Source organism: Cololabis saira, chromosome 9 (genome assembly GCF_033807715.1).
Source record: "Cololabis saira isolate AMF1-May2022 chromosome 9, fColSai1.1, whole genome shotgun sequence".
NCBI lineage: Eukaryota > Metazoa > Chordata > Actinopteri > Beloniformes > Belonidae > Cololabis > Cololabis saira.
The window spans coordinates 45,916,729-45,933,346 of NC_084595.1; the positions used below are offsets into that span (position 1 = coordinate 45,916,729).

At 41.0% G+C, this 16,618-nt stretch overlaps 1 protein-coding gene across 1 annotated transcript in view; it reads right to left on the reverse strand.

Moving 5' to 3' along the window:
• The window catches only part of arid3c (AT rich interactive domain 3C (BRIGHT-like)), a 47,836-nt gene extending 34,924 nt beyond the window's left edge, over positions 1–12,912 (reverse strand). The window contains exon 1 of the mRNA XM_061730292.1: positions 12,364–12,912. Within this exon, the coding sequence (XP_061586276.1) occupies positions 12,364–12,900 (537 nt within the window). The 5' untranslated portion in view covers positions 12,901–12,912. The remainder of the gene's footprint in view (positions 1–12,363) is intronic.
• Positions 12,913–16,618: the final 3,706 nt, after the last annotated feature.

Below are 16,618 nucleotides of genomic sequence, written 5' to 3' on the forward strand. Positions count from 1 at the left end.
TTTGAATGTACGACATACAGAGTCATGAGTGGTGTCATCGAACTCGGTTTTGACTCCTTCACCATAATTGGTGCAAATTAGCCCCGCCCCTTCTTCTGATTGGTCGATATGTGATAGTTCCTATTTTCTGCAATAACTTTTGAATGGTTTGACATACAGGGACGTGGGTGGTGTCATCCGCTAAATGTCCAAGCCTGAATAATCTACATGCAAGTCATACAAGCTTCCACTGCAGCACGCCTGAACGTGCACAAGGGTGCGAGGGCCCGTTCATCGCTGCTTGCAGCTTTAATTTATTTTTGAGTTTGTAATTTTGGTCAAAAAAATGATTCAAACTTGTAGTGTATTGGGGTTTTGAGTTTGTTCATGTTATTGTCTGACTGAACTCCCTGAGACTCCTGTCTATTAAGAACTGTGACACATCTCAAGAATGGGTTTATATTTCTTTTTTTTTTCTAGTGGCCTTTATTCAAAGTGTATACAGGGAGGAGAGAATGAATGGGGACGACATGCAGCAAAGGGCCGCAGGCCGGGACTTGAACCTGCAACCACTGCAGGAGGACTGTAGCCTCAGTACATGGGCTGCTTGCTGAAATCAATCTGCCAGTCAGCGGCCATGGTTTATATTCTTTTGATCACATGTGCCTTTAGTCTGTTGGCTTTTTTAATTTGTATCAGGCGAGCACACTGCCTGTATTTAACCCCAGAACCAGTGTTAGACAAAGTTTGCACATAAGGCTTCTATCCTGTGAACTGTTATGGTTGTTGTGGATGGTTGGTTGTTCAGCAGTGGGTGAATACATTTTTTTTAAACTGTATCTTTCATTGCGTTTTATTATAGAATACTTACTCAGATCTGACAAATAGACCAAATTATTAAAAAACTGAAACTATTACTAAAACTAATTAAAACTAAACTAATACTAAGCATTTAGAAAAAAAAAAGTACGAAATTACTACTAAATCATAAAAACTGGTTTATTAGGGCATACTTCCGCTCATAGCTTGGTAGTTTTTTAAACTTAAAAAATTAGACTTGTAATGCGGTTCACTATAAAAATAAATAAAAAAATCCTAGTTTGATTAGAATTCACACTGGCCTCACAACACCTGACAGATTAAAAGACAGCAGAAAAAATTTAGAAAAGCTCAGAAGTGGTTTGGATAGATGCTTTGGTCTTTTTGGAAATGGACCAAGACCAAGCTGTCCAAGAGGTTTGGGTCCACTAGTTTAGTGCACAACAAAGTTTGAGTGGCTGTGCCCATGCATGCTCACCGACACAGCACCTTTACGCAGTTTCTCTTTCATTGAAACAAACTCACTTTTACACCCCATCTTAACCAAAGTTCAAGGTTTTTTCCTTATTCCCCCAACAGAATTTGTGCCTTGAACTTCTAACTTCTAACTTCTCTTTGTATCTATGATGATCATTGACCCTTTCAAAGTCATTGTCACTTTAAAAACACATGATTCATTCATCATCAAGGGGCAGTGTGTGGTACTCCCTGTCGTAAGGTTGTTTTAACAAAATACCAAGAGAGAATGGAAGCAGGAAAATGGAAGTAATAGCAGTCTCAAATACATCACGAGTGCAGCAAGCACTAAAAACAATAATAATACTTGTCATTTCATAGTTTTTCCACAGATTAATACTTGGTTTGGAATCAACTAAATTTAAAGCCACTGCACTTCAGAAAAACTATTACTGCACCCTGCAGGTGAAAGATAATGGAATCATGTCTTTTTTAGCAGGACAAAGTCAGGAACTGGTTAATGTCTTCATTATTTAATTATTCAATCATTCATCGATCAATCAATGGCCACATATTCAAATTTGGGTCATGGGGGCAGCAGCGTAACCCTCGATTTTTGGCTCAGCTCCTTCTTCACCACAGCCGACCAGTAAAGGGTCCAATGAGCACGCAAAACTGCGACTGGGAGGAGCCAAAGCGAAATAGAAGCTCAGACATGCTTGCTCTGAGCTGGAGTTTCGTCAATTTGGAGGTAGGGCTAATCTGTTCATTCTCTCCATTTTCAACTGACAATCAAAAATTGATAAGTGACTGGTTATTTAAATGTATTTATTTTGTATTTGAATCATTTGAATAAAAAAAATAAAAAAAAGAGAGGGCTTATTTTTCATATTTTCAAAAAATGGCCACAGGACCAAATTTGAATTTAATATGGAAGTGTTCAGGTTTACATTACCCAAAAGTTAATATATGATTAGAGTTAGTTTTTTTAGTTGTGATGATCAGAGTTAGCTTTTCTAGCTGTGATGATCATCTCCATTGATTAATACATTGACCTGTGCTGTGCGTGTCACTACATTACCTGCTCTTCACGTAAACCTAACCAATAGGGCTTGGTCACCAAGGTGCATTCTGGGACGCGGCGGCCGTGTTGGATGCCTCGTGAGTGTAAACAAACCGCAGTGTAGTAGCAGTGTGGTAGCACCAAATGAACAGACGGAACGCAAAAAAAGGTGTTAAAATGCCGGAAAGCAACTGGAATTTACCGGGATACCTTAAACAAGGAAGCCAGGGAGCGGTATATGGAGAAAATAATGATTATTAACGGTTTGGGTTCATATGAAATCCCTATTAAAGAGTGGAGCCCCAATGAGGACTTACTGCCGCAAAATAAATAAATAAGGCTTTGGCTTATTTAGGAGTGTTTGGCAGATGCTTTGGTAAATGTTTGACTCGCCATGTGTTTCAATAAATTAGTATAATAGTACAACATACAGTACATGTTTTGTATTACTCTTACTTTTTTCTTTTTCTTTTTTGACTCCTATATTATGTTGAAGAGGCTCTGAGGCGTGAGCAATATTTTTGTTTTCCTCGTGGGATTATTTTTTTCCTCTGCAGCTACAAATAGAGTTAATATTTTTTCCTCAACAAACTAGTTTTATCTGAAGATTGGGGTTAATCGCACCGCAGAGAGCTGGCCAGCAACTGCGTTTAGCTGGAGAAGTGGGGAATAAAACCCGTGTTTTGATCCGACCCCGGTCTGTGTGAGTGTTTGTTTGGTTTACTGTGGAAGGTTATGTTTGGTCGTTACAGCCGCGATCCAAGCGAGCCGACGACTCTTTTACTCTGTTATCTCAGATACTTGGCCTCCGTGGTTCTTCCTCCGAGCAGGAAAGTGGTGAAAAGTTAAACCATTAGGGATCTTTTCCCCACGTCTGTTATGTGGAGCTGCTGCAGCCACAACACAGCAACTGGTTACCATGGTTACAGAATAATGGAAAGTAACGATAACAAGTACAGGTAGGCTAAGACACAATGAAGAGGGAGCTCGTCTGTACACAGTGCTCAGTGGTCCGAAGCAGCGAAGGTAGCTTCCAACAGGGCGGCTCCGCCAAGTGATGACGTCAAGACAGCCAAGCCCTATTCATTATTAAAACAAATTTTGTCCTGTACCCATTTTCTCCATTTTATATAGTTAACCTGAGGTTTAAGTTTGAAAGTATCAAAAATATGGCATCTGATCCAAAGACAAACAACAAAATAACAATTTTTCATTGAAAAATTTCTGATTCTCAATTGAAAACGGAAAGAATTGATTGATGCATGAGGGACTGTTTTGTCCCTTTAGAGGTGGACTCGAGGCTGCTACGGCCCTCATGTGACTGGTCATTTTGAAATGCGGACACACCAATCATGAACCCCTCCTGACCTTGATTCAGAACCTGGATGTCTGGTAAGGAGAGAGTTGAAGCGGCTGCCATCCAAAGGCCTCCATTGCCTCTTACTCTAGTGTCGGTATATGAATGATTTTCATTATCCAGAATAGGTTTAAACATATGGGCCAGACAGTGGAATGCTAGTGGAAGTTGTTAAAATAACTAAATGTGAATCTGTGTAAATTTAAATTATGCATTAATCTGCATTAGTATAAAGGGTTGTCGTCCCCCCGCCCCCCCCACACACACACACACACACACACACACAACAACACAGTGTTATATCGCCTTTCAAGTCCAAGGACCACTCAATGTGCTTTTTCAATGCAGGCAGTTCTCTCTCACTACCACACACTTTGTTATACATACATGTGTATTCGATCGATTTTCTTATTCTGTATAACACACACACACGCACACACACACATACACACACACACACACACACTTGCCTGAAAGTGTTAGCCTCCTTCCTGATCTTATTTTTTTGCATGTTTGTCACACTTAAATGTTTCAGATCATCAAACTTATTTAAATATTAAACAAAGATAATAAGAGTAAACACAAAAAGCATGTTTTAAATTAACGTTTTTACTAAGGGGGGGGGGCCCAAACCTACATAGCCCTGCAAGTGATTGCCCCCTAAACCTAATAACTGGTTGTTCCCTCAGCAGCAACAACTGCAATCAAGCGTTTGCCGTAACTGGCAATGAGTCTTTTCCAGCTGTGGAGGAATTCTGGCCTGCTCATCTTTGCAGAATTGTTGTAATTCAGCCACATTGGAGGGTTTTCCAGCATGAACCTCCTTTTTAAGGCCATGTCAAAACATCTCAATGGGATTCAGGTCTAGGCCACTCCAAAGTCTTCATTTAGTTGTTCTTCAGCCATTCAGAGCTGGACTTGCTGGTGTGTTTTGGATCATTGTCCTGCTGCAGAACCCAAGTGGTTTCAGCTTGAGGTCACGAACAGATGGCTGGACATTCTCCTTCAGGATGTTTTGGTAGACAGCAGAATTCATGGATCCATTTACCACAGCAAGTCTTCCTGGACCTGAAGCAGCAGAACAGCCCAGACCATCACACTACCACCACCATGTTTTACTGTTGCTAGGATGTTCCTGTTCTGAAATATTTTGAAAACTTCTGCTGTCTCATCTCCCGCATTTGGTTCTTGCTCCACTTACCAAAATGACAATGCCAGCATTGAAGTGCCCCAGTAGACTGAGGGAGTGCCCAATAGGGGCACTCTCCAGCACATCATCCAAGTACTCCAAAAAAAAGGTGGGGTTGGCGCATAAGCATATGCTCCAGTTTTTCCTACTGTCCGACTTTATGGTTTTTCTCCCACTAGGGGAGATTTTACCTGCCCTTTTTGATGTAATAATTATTCAGGGGTCATGGCTTTGGGTCTCTGGAAAGCGCCTAGAGACCCAAAGCCATGGGTCTCTAGCCCATTTATATAGCGTCTATTGTAATAGATGCTATATAACTAAAATTGAATTGAACTGAATTTAGCAACAAAGCAAAGAAAAAGAACAGCATCCAAGAACATTCCAGTCAAAGCTCAACTGGGGGGATAAAAAGTTAATTAAAAGTCTAATGGAGCCAAGTTGATCAACCTACCTTCAAAAAATTCAATTCCATTTCAATTCCAGTCCTCAGGCCCTGCCCTGCATGTTTTAGATGTTGCCTTGCGTCAACACACCTGATTCTAATTAATGGTCATCATTAGCTTGTCATCAAGGCCTGTACAACTCTGTTGATGACACAGCTCCTTGTATCACGGTGTGCTGAAAGCAGGGTAGCATCTAAAACATGCAGGGCAGGGGGGCCTGAGGACCGGAATTGAAAACCCCTGCTGTACAGGGTCACGGGCAGTACTGGGGTTGAGGGGGGATGAGGGGGGATGGCATCCCCCCCAAAATAAAAACGGTCCAAATCATCCCCCCTGAAATAAAAACGGTCCAAATCATCCCCCCTGTAAAACTGCCACCCCCCCTTTCCATCCCTTATGTCACTTCATCAATGAATGTGGTTTTACTGCTATTTCAACATTTAGAGTCATCACCAGAAAAATAACACGAGAAAAATAACTTATTTGACAATTTTCACCTGTTTCAAGTACATTTTCACTTGAAATAAGTAGGAAAATCTGACAGTGGGACAACATTTATCTTCTCATAACAAGCAAAAAAATCTTGTTCCACTGGCAGATTTTTCTACTTATTTCAAGAGAAAATCTATGTGAAAAAGGTGAAAATTGTTGTTTTTTCCAGTGAGTCTTGTTTTAAGTGTAATGAAAATTTTTTTACTAAAATGAGACCTTTTAACTAGAAATAAGACAAATATTCTTGTTAAGATTGTGAGTTTTTGCAGTGATCCATGTTACTTATCCTGTGAAGGACAGAGTCATATTGATAAGTTCAGAAAAGTGTTTTTTATTGTTGTGTTTTGATGTATTTGATGTAAGCCCAGTGGATATTTAAAGCTTACAGAAGGCTGCATTTAACTGCTGCTATGTCATTCCTGCAGTATTTCTGCAGGTGTTTTGGTCACTGCTATTATTTGTAATATATTATATTATTTGTAATCAGCACAAATTATCTGTCCCCATATGATCAAATCCACCATCCCCCCTGATTTTCTTTTACAACTCGAGTACTGCTCACGGGGGTCTGTTGGAGCCTATCCAGCTCATGAAAGGCAGGGCTAATACATTGCAGGGCTACATATAGAGACAAAACAACTATACATGTGCTCTCCCTGACACACACACACACACACACACACACACACACACACACACACACACACACACACACACACACACACACACACACACACACACACAAACACACACACACACACACACACACACACACACACACACACACACACACACATACACACACACAATTTAGAATCATCAGTCAACCTAACATATAATAAAAATGTAGTTAATTATTATTAGGGTGATCTGCTTAAGGGATTCTGAGATTGTGTCCATGTGACAGTGACTTTAACCCAGCCTTAATGCACCTTTTCCAACCAGGGGATTCTATGACATTTTCAGATGTTAAAAAAAAAAGGAAATTGGCTTAGATTATTGTTATTTTTTTAGACTCCTTCAGGTATGTCATCATATTTCTAGCTTTATGAAAGAAACAGATCAAATCTGAAACAACATGTTGAAAGTCTATCAGCCAGATTCTGGGTCAAAAGCAGTTCCAACACTACACAAGACTCTAAGAATATAGGCAACAAGCACAACCTACATAAAGCGTAAATGAGGAGGAATCTATCAGTCACATCTCAGAGGAAAAGTGAACGCAATATTATCTCAAAGAAAAATCACAAATTCGATGAGAGCATTTGACTGGAAGAGTCTGTGTAGATTTTCCATCACTCTAGTCCAGAAATGTCACATCTCAGGCTCTTCTCACTTTCATTTATTTTGGGCCTTTCAAAAAGCCCCATCTTTGAGGAGAGCCATTTATACTATTAATTATATCTGAGATACAAATTGTTCCAGTGGGAAGAATTACTTTGGACAACAACAACAAAATGTGTTTGGGATATTAAGCTGGGAAAGCAGTTAAAAAGAAAAGACTCCGTCCAAATGCTCCATGCGGCGTAATGATATAATTAAAGATTTTTTTTAATTATCGAAAGAATTAACCTTTAAGGCTTCAAGAATCAAAAATCAAGAAACTGGTAAAAATGGAAAAATGTATATTGTACTAAAACAATCCTCATTTGTTTAATATAGATTTTGTAATGTCACTCCCTTTGTTTTCTGCACGGTTCTCGTGTGGAAATAACTTCATAATAATAAAAGATTTAATCACCTTATACATTTTCTTAAATAAGGATGTATTTTGATATTATTCCTACGTGATTCACAATAAAACTAAATCTAAAACCAAAAGTCACATTTTCTACTGTTGAAATCGTTTATTTTGATGTTAAATAAAACAAAGAACTCAGATATGAGAGCTCCGTCAAATTGTGTGGGATCTGCAAGATTCTGTGGCATCGTGGACCATGTCTGGTATTAACATCATATCAGTGATCATATTCACACCTGACATGCGTCTCCACGTGTGTGAGCATGGGAGGACACAAGCACAAGTTTCTTCCACCATATTATTATATTATTATTATTGTTAATAATAATAATGATAATAATAAAGGCATTGTTAGTTTTTACTAACAAGAGGAAGCAATGAACTAAACCGCAGACTCACCAGGAAAAGGGAGGACATCCTTCCTGTGTCTCGTTTCTTTTTTTTGTTTTGTTGTTGTTACAGCTTTACCCAACAGATGGACAATAACTAAAATGAGAAAATATCCAAAAACAAGGATAAAAACAAAAGGCTTCCAAAAGGGTCTGGAGGAAATCTAATTTTCATAATTTTGATGAGGTTGGCAAATCAAAATAACTCTAAGAGTCCATGATATTTGTGGTTGTTTGTTGTTATGACGTCCGCCTGGTGTTTTACACTTTTATACCGAATAACCACAGTACTGCTTTGATCCTGTTGCTGCATAAATCATTGCTTCCTTCTGCCTAAACAAAAGACATTAGTTAGTGGCCCTTCCACGGATGCATTTACACTGCTAAAATAATGTGTCCACATTTGTCCCAGACCAACTCTGAACGTGCCTTGAAAGGTCAGACCTTAATGTATCCTCAAATATATCCTATGTGCATTTAAATGTGTAACTGGATGCTGTGTAAATACTCCGGATGGGTGGTCATACCAGATCCAAACACAGCAAGTCTAAGAGTAGAATTATCCAGTGGCCCTATATTTATCTCCACTCTACTTCACATCAAGCTGCATTTACTGTACATCAGTTGATAGCCCAAAGCTTGCAACACCCAATTCAAAAGATGCAAAGCTTAAGGAAGAGTAGGGGGTGAAGGCAACGCCCTCATTCCACTCCCTCAAATTGGCTGATATGAGCAGGTTTACAGACATCTGCAGTATTTTCAGCATGTCACAAACATTCCATCCATGACAAATGTGTGTTTGCTGTTTAAAATGACCAGTCCTTTAATGCAGGATGAGTTCATGAATAAAGACTGACCAACATCGCGAACCACATCATCAGTGGCGCCACCAGGGGGTGGCCAGGGGTGGCCATGGCCCCCCCTGCATTCCCCTAGAATGTATTGTCAGTTATGCGTTGCATCACAAATCATTTGGGCAAAATGCATATCAATAGGCGTTTCTTTAAAGGGGACCTATTATGGCATGTAATATATATTTTAAACAGGCCTTGAATGTCTTAAAAACAAGCTTTTGATTGTTTTTTCTAAATAAATTAGAAATTCAGCCTCTGAGCCATGACTTTATCTTCCCATTCTCTAATCTCATTATCTATGAGGGATTCTGAGTGGGCGGGGCTATGATAATGAGGCTCTGTGCTGATTGGCTGCCTGAATGACATGTAGCAGGGGAGGGAACAAAGCCTCACTCTGGGCAGAAGTACTCTATTAATCTGTGTCCTAACACCGTGTCATAACTGCATGCGAGCGAGCGTCAGCGACAAAATCAATTCCATAATACTACAAAAAATTTAATCAAAGAAAAGAACAAACTAGCAAGGAAGGCAATTAAAAATAAAAACCCTGAGGTTCAACAGGAGTATAGGAGGGTGAGAAATGCAGTGAGACTGAGGACACGCTACTTGAGGAGGACTCACGAAGGGGATCTTGCAAAGGAGGCAAAGCTGAAACCAAAGGTAATATGGAACTACATTAATAAGAGGACTAAGATTAGAACAACACTAGGGAACCTATATAAGGACCAGAATAACATCAAATCCCTTAAAACAGAGATTGATTCAGAAAAAGCTGATATTCTGTCGGACTATTTTAGTAGTGTATTTGTGGAAGAACCGGATGGGCAGGAACCTGAACTACCGAAAATAGAAGTTGAACAAGTAGAACTACCTATAATAAGTGTGGAAGACACTAAGAAGCTTTTATTGAATATTAACACTAACAAATCACAGGGGCCGGATAAGGTACACCCTAGAATACTGAAGGAACTAGCTGAAGTGATTGCTGAACCTCTAACAGCGCTATTTAATAGCTCGCTAGATGCAGCGGCTCTGCCATCAGAGTGGAAGGAGGCAGAAATTAGTGCAATTTTCAAAAAAGGATGTAAGGCATTAGCAAGAAATTACAGACCAGTCAGCCTGACGTCAGTAATATGTAAATTGATGGAAAAATTAATAAGGACGAACATAGTTGAGCATATGAAATCTAATAAGCTTTTTAGTAATAAACAGTACGGGTTTATATCTGGTAGATCAACTACACATCAACTCCTTACAGTTCTCGAAAAATGGTCAGCAGCTGTAGAAGGAGGTCAGTCAGTGGACTGTATATATATGGATTTCCAAAAAGCCTTCGACACGGTTCCCCACAGAAGACTCATAGCGAAACTGAAGGCTTATGGTATTGATGGGAGAGTCGTAGACTGGGTGAGGGACTTTTTAAGGGATAGGAGACAGCGGGTAGTGGTAAATGGAGCAGCCTCACAGTGGAGACGAGTAACGTCAGGAGTTCCACAAGGCTCTGTGTTAGGCCCTGTGCTCTTCGTCATTTATATAAATGATCTACCCAGTTCAGTGAAATCAGATGTATATGTTTTTGCAGATGACACAAAAGTATTCAGAATCATCACAAATGACTCCGACAGAGTTGAACTCCAATCAGATCTTGACAGGGTGAGTACCTGGAGTGATACTTGGTTACTGAGACTGAACCCTGAAAAGTGTAAGCATCTAAATATTACAAAAAAATGTAACAGTAATGTAAACTATAAAATTGGAGACATAGTGGTCAAACAAATACAGGAGGAAAAGGACTTGGGGGTCACGATTGACAGTACATTAGAATTCCAAACCCACATCTCAGATAAGGTCAAGAAGGCCAATTCCATGTTGGCTATAATAAAAAGAACATTTTTAGATCTTAATAGTGAAGTGCTGTTACCATTATATAAAGCTCTGGTGAGGTCTCATTTAGAATATGCTTACTCTGTTTGGAGCCCTTACAAAGTTAAGTACATTGAAAAAATTGAGGGTGTTCAGAGAAGAGCTACGAAACTAGTCCCAGGTCTGAAAGGGTTGTCCTATGAAAAGAGACTAAGAGCTCTGAAACTGCCAACCCTTGTATACAGGAGACACAGAGGGGACATGATCGAAGTATACAAGCTTGTACATGAGATATATGATGCCACAGCCGAACCTATTGTTCAGTTCTGGAACAGTACATATGAACTGAGAGGAAACTCTTTGAAGTTGTTCCCACAAAAGTGTCACTCAGAGAAGAGGAGGAACTTTTTCACACTGCGCGCGGTCAAAGAGTGGAATGAACTTCCAGAGGAAGTCGTGCAGGCCCAGTCTGTGATCTCTTTTAAGAACAGACTGGATAGGTTCTGGTCAAACAAAGACTTTTTGTACGATTTTAGAGCTGATAGGTGATGCAAAATGGATTTAATTAATCTGTGTGTGATTTTATGAAATGTTTTGAATGTACATTTTAGTCTATATATTTATTGTAAGTTATTTTTGATACCGATGTAAAGGACACATGTCCTGTATCGGTCAATTTATTAAACTTTATTAAACTTTATTGCTTTATTTTCTATTGGACTGTCCGAACTGGCTGCAGCGACGCAGCGCGACGCAGCGCGACGCAGCGCGACGCAGCGCGACGCGGCGCGCCGTTTTGATCTGAACATTTGTCGGACGCCCTGCTTCTATTTTCTTCCTGTCACTCGCGTTGAAAGCCGGTTGAAAGCGCTGTAGGAAACGGTCACGGATGAGGAACGGCTGATCCAGTTAGTTGAAATGAGAAGTTATCTATATGATTCCTCCTCATTTCACTACAAAAACATCAATAAAGTGGCAGCTGCTGGAGGGAGATGGACAGAGAGACGATGTCACGCAGTGCTACGATAGTCGGACGCTCATGCAGTTACACGGTGTTTAGTTGTGGCCGTGGTTTGCATTTTGGTTACGTAATGAAAGGGAGCAGAATCTTATTGGCTCGTAGATCCACATCACACTGGATGGCTCATCCGGGCGGCTGTACAGACACTGCAGAATTTGGTTGCTTTCCTCCTTCTCTGAGTTGGCAGGCTGAGGGGAGACCACTTTATATATGTTAAAGCAAGAGAAAACCTGTTTTTCATAATAGGTCCCCTTTAAGTATTTCTGAGCCTAATAGTAAAAAAGTATATATGTATTAATAAAATAGATAAATATATTATATTATATATATTATATATAAAAGATGCATGTATATATATATATATATATATATATATATATATATATATATATATATATATATATATATATATATATATATATATATATATATATATATATATATATGCCTTAGGTTTTTACCAACATGGTATTAATATATATGCATACAAGTTAGAAAGTAAAAATAAAAAATAAAAAAATGTCTAAACCTGTATACTTCAACAGTATAATAAAGTCCTGTAATTATGGCTTTTAGTTTTGGTGTCCACCCCAACAATTTAAGTGGCCCCATCTGGCCCCCCCTATGAAACATGTTTGGAGGCGCCCCTGCACATCCGCGCATCCACGTATGCAGGTGTTCGTACCTGCGGTCCTACCTGCTTGAACTGCTCCTCGTACGTCCACTGGTGCTGGGACTGCGGCTGTGCAGACGGGGAGTGCAGGCGAGGAGTTGGGACCAAGGCCCCCGGGACCGGGGCCCCCGGGACCGAGGCCCCCGGGACCCGGGCCAGGACCCGGCCCGCTGGGGGGCTCTGCGGGGACGCGCCGGCGGCCGTGAGCGCGCACTGCCGCTGCTGGAAGCGGTGCAACACAACTTCCTCTCCATCCACGACCTCCCGCTCGCCTGAGTCCCGCGGGTCGTCCCCCCGCTCCTCCTCGCTGCAGTCCGGGCTGGAGTAGCCGTCCCCCCGGCGGGGCACCAGGACGCCGGCGCTCAGCGCGCTGCGCACCGCCGCTTGGTAGTGGCGGAAAGCCAGAGCCTGCTGTTGGATCTGGGACTCCACGGTGGAGCGGAGGTCCAGGTGCTGGTTCTGCTGGTCCTGATGCTGGTCCTGCTGGTCCAGCTGCTGGTCCTGCTGCACCTCCTCCTCCAGCGCCAGCCGAGCCGCCTGCTGCCGCTGCAGGTTCTCCATCACCGCCTCCAGCCTGACGCACGGAGAGCCGCGCTGCGGAGACAGACAGGCGCACCAGCATCAGCACCAGCATCAGCAGCTGCTCCACCCGCGCAGTCAACACAAACACCGTGGAACCACGTGGAAAGTTTGAACCGACTATCCCACCTTTCTGCGAGGCGCAGATCCCGACCCAAAAAGTGATTGCGTGCCAGAATGTGATTTCTGGCCGCGGGAGCGCGGGAGAGATAGGGCTGAAACGTCATATTTTCAGATTATGAAGCTCAAGAATGAGATCAAGTCATATTTAGGCAGAAACAACTATTCATTAACTGTATTTGGCCAATCAATCAATTTGCAGGTTAAAATGCCTATTTTGTGTTGTAATGGTCCTTTAAAAGAGTTAAAAGCAATCCTGTGAACTCTAGTGTTTATATTATGAAGCTCAATTTTTGGCAGGTACAAAGACCAATTTTCAGGGGAGAAATCAGATTCTGGCAAGCAATCACTTTGGCACGACACCGGGGTACTCACCGGGGCAGAACTCGTTCCAACGCGCACGGTGTCAGACATCTGTCCTTGGTCTCTGCAGCCCAACTGTCAGGTGTGGACAGGTGATGGAGCCCGAGCTGCTTCCTGCAACAAGTGCGTGCATGAGTTGTGGAGCAGCTCCATCTGCTGCCATGCACGCGTCAGCTCCTGAGCGCGCACGCGCAGCCCCTCGCCCGGACAGGTTAAAGGAGAAGCTCTTCATCCATTCAGGTTTCACGGAGACAACGGGTCTCCACGCCGACGCAGGGGAAGAGTCCCCCTCTGTCCACAGTATCTCGCCGTTCACCTGTTCCGTGGTGATACGGGTGTGCGTGTGCGCGCCCCTCTTGTGGACATATTTATGGATGTGATCCATAAATATGTCCACGCGTAAATCAGGGACACCGTGATGGCAGGAACAGTTTTCTGCACATCCACGCACGCAGCGCCATGGAGCCAACGCTTCTGTTTGAATGTGGCCGTAAATCATTTAGCTGAGACCAGGACTGGTTTACTGAGAACCCTGGAGACATTTCTGAAGATAGAACACACACACACACACACACACACACACACACACACACACACACACACACACACACACACACACACACACACACACACACACACACACACACACACACACCGCACCCCTGTGTACAGGACTGTCTCAGAAAATTAGAATATTGTGATAAAGTCCTTTATTTTCTGTAATGCAAAAATGTCATCCATTCTGGATTCATTACAAATCAACTGAAATATTGCAAGCCTTTTATTATTTTAATATTGCTGATTATGGCTTACAGTTTAAGAAAACTACTCAAATATCCTATCTAAAAAAATTGGAATCTTACTGTAATCTTAAACTGTAAACCATAATCAGCAATATTAAAATAATAAAAGGCTTGCAATATTTCAGTTGATTTGTAATGAATCCAGAATGTATTACATTTTTGTTTTTTTAATTGTATTACAGAAAATAAAGAACACAATATTCTAACTTTCTGAGACAGTCCTGTATGCTACCACTGGATACAGGATCCACTGTCAACAGCAGTCTGCATGTTTGTTTTTTTTGTTGTTTTTTTCACAATATGTTTATTGTAAATAAATGAAAAGATTATATTTTCCACAATATTTATTTTTATTTTATTTAAGTTATAGTATAATATATATCTTAGTTAAATCTTGCACTTTCATCTGTCATAATGTTCATATACAGTATGGTTCCCAGTCAGAGTTCAACAAAGTCCTTTCGTTTTCCCTTAGCAATGTACATAGTCTTTCCAGAAAGCTCCCTTACATTCTCAATGTCGGAGCATCCATACTCTTCTAACATAGTGCAACTCTCCTGGCCTGAAGAAGTCAATATTATAATTATAGACACAGCATCTGCTGAAATGCCATGCGGTCATTTCTGTATGAGTGACTGGGAAACACATATGGACAGCAATCTTTGCACCCCACACTAGACCAGTCACCTCTCTTCCTCCTGTGTTCCAGGACCTGGAGAAGGTGCTGCAGACACAACCTCAGCTGATAGAGGAAGTGCTGAAGGATTCAGACGTGTCAATCTCCCAACAGCAACAAAGTTGGTCCAGCAACAATGTGGAGAAAACCAGGTGAAACACGCCTTATTCACCCCTGAAGGGAAATGATACTGTTGCAGCCTAAATAATAAACAGGGAACAATGAAAAGACCAAATGAACAAACAAGGACAAATCATCTTTACAAAGAGTTATTATTTAGCACTGACTAAAGCAAGATCACAGGTAGACAGGAGTTATTTCCTGCAGTGGTCTGTCTTACAGCTAATCCAATTAAAAAAACTATATTTTTATTACTTTACTGATATTTGTAAGACCTGATAGTGCCTTATGTTCCTGCCAGAGCTCTCTGTTCTCAGAGTGCAGGTTTACTCGTAGTTCCTAGAGTATCTAAATGTAGATTTGGAGGGCGGGCGTTCTGCTATCAGGCACTGTTACTATGGAACCAACTTCCAATCTGGGTTAAGGAGGCTGACACCACCTCCACCTTTAAAACTAAACTTAAAACATTTCTGTTTAGTAAAGCCTATAGTTAGTGTTTAGTAAACCTCTAGTTAGTGTTAGTAAACCTCTAGTTAGTGTTTAGTAAACCTCTAGTTAGTGTTATTAAACCTCTAGTTAGGGTTTAGTAAACCTCTAGTTAGTGTTTAGTAAACCTCTAGTTAGTGTTATTAAACCTCTAGTTAGTGTTTAGTAAACCTCTAGTTAGTGTTTAGTAAACCTCTATTAAGTGTTAGTTAACCTCTAGTTAGTGTTTAGTAAACCTGTAGTTAGTGTTAGTAAACCTCTAGTTAGTGTTAGTAAACCTCTAGTTAGTGTTTAGTAAACCTCTAGTTAGTGTTTAGTAAACCTGTAGTTAGTGTTAGTAAACCTCTAGTTAGTGTTAGTAAACCTCTAGTTAGTGTTTAGTAAACCTCTAGTTAGTGTTAGTAAACCTCTAGTTAGTGTTTAGTAAACCTCTAGTTAGTGTTAGTAAACCTCTAGTTAGTGTTTAGTAAACCTGTAGTTAGTGTTAGTAAACCTCTAGTTAGTGTTAGTAAACCACTAGTTAGTGTAAACTCTAGTGTGTTAGTCAGTAGTCGTAGTTACAGCTGCAGGACCAGACTAGAGCAGCTGGTCTGAAACAGAGCTTCATCCTAGATACGCTGCTATAGAGCTACGCTGCTATAGAGCTACGCTGCTATAGAGCTACGCTGCTATAGAGCTACACTGCTATAGAGCTACAGTGCGCTGCAGGACCACCATGATCCACTGATCGGTGCCCATCACCCCTCCTTCTCTTTCGTTTGTCAGATATTACAGTAATTAGTAGTTTCTCACAACCCTCATTGTTCTCCATTGTTCTTGTAGTTTGTTGTGCTGCTCTGCCCCCCCTCCCCCACTTCTCTTCTGTTCATGTTTGCAGGCCAGAGCTTCAGGAGCTGTATACTGACCTGCAGTCCCCCCTCTGATCACCCCACTGCTGCTTCCACCTGTTTGTGTAGATGTCTGCTGTGTGCTTGCTGAAAACCTGCACCCCCCTCACACTCTACAATCAACTTTAGCCATTCAAGTGCAATAACCTGTTTCTCTGAAAGCACCACCTGTATATTTGCTCTGTTAAATTATATATATATATATATATATATATATATATATATATATATATATATATATATAT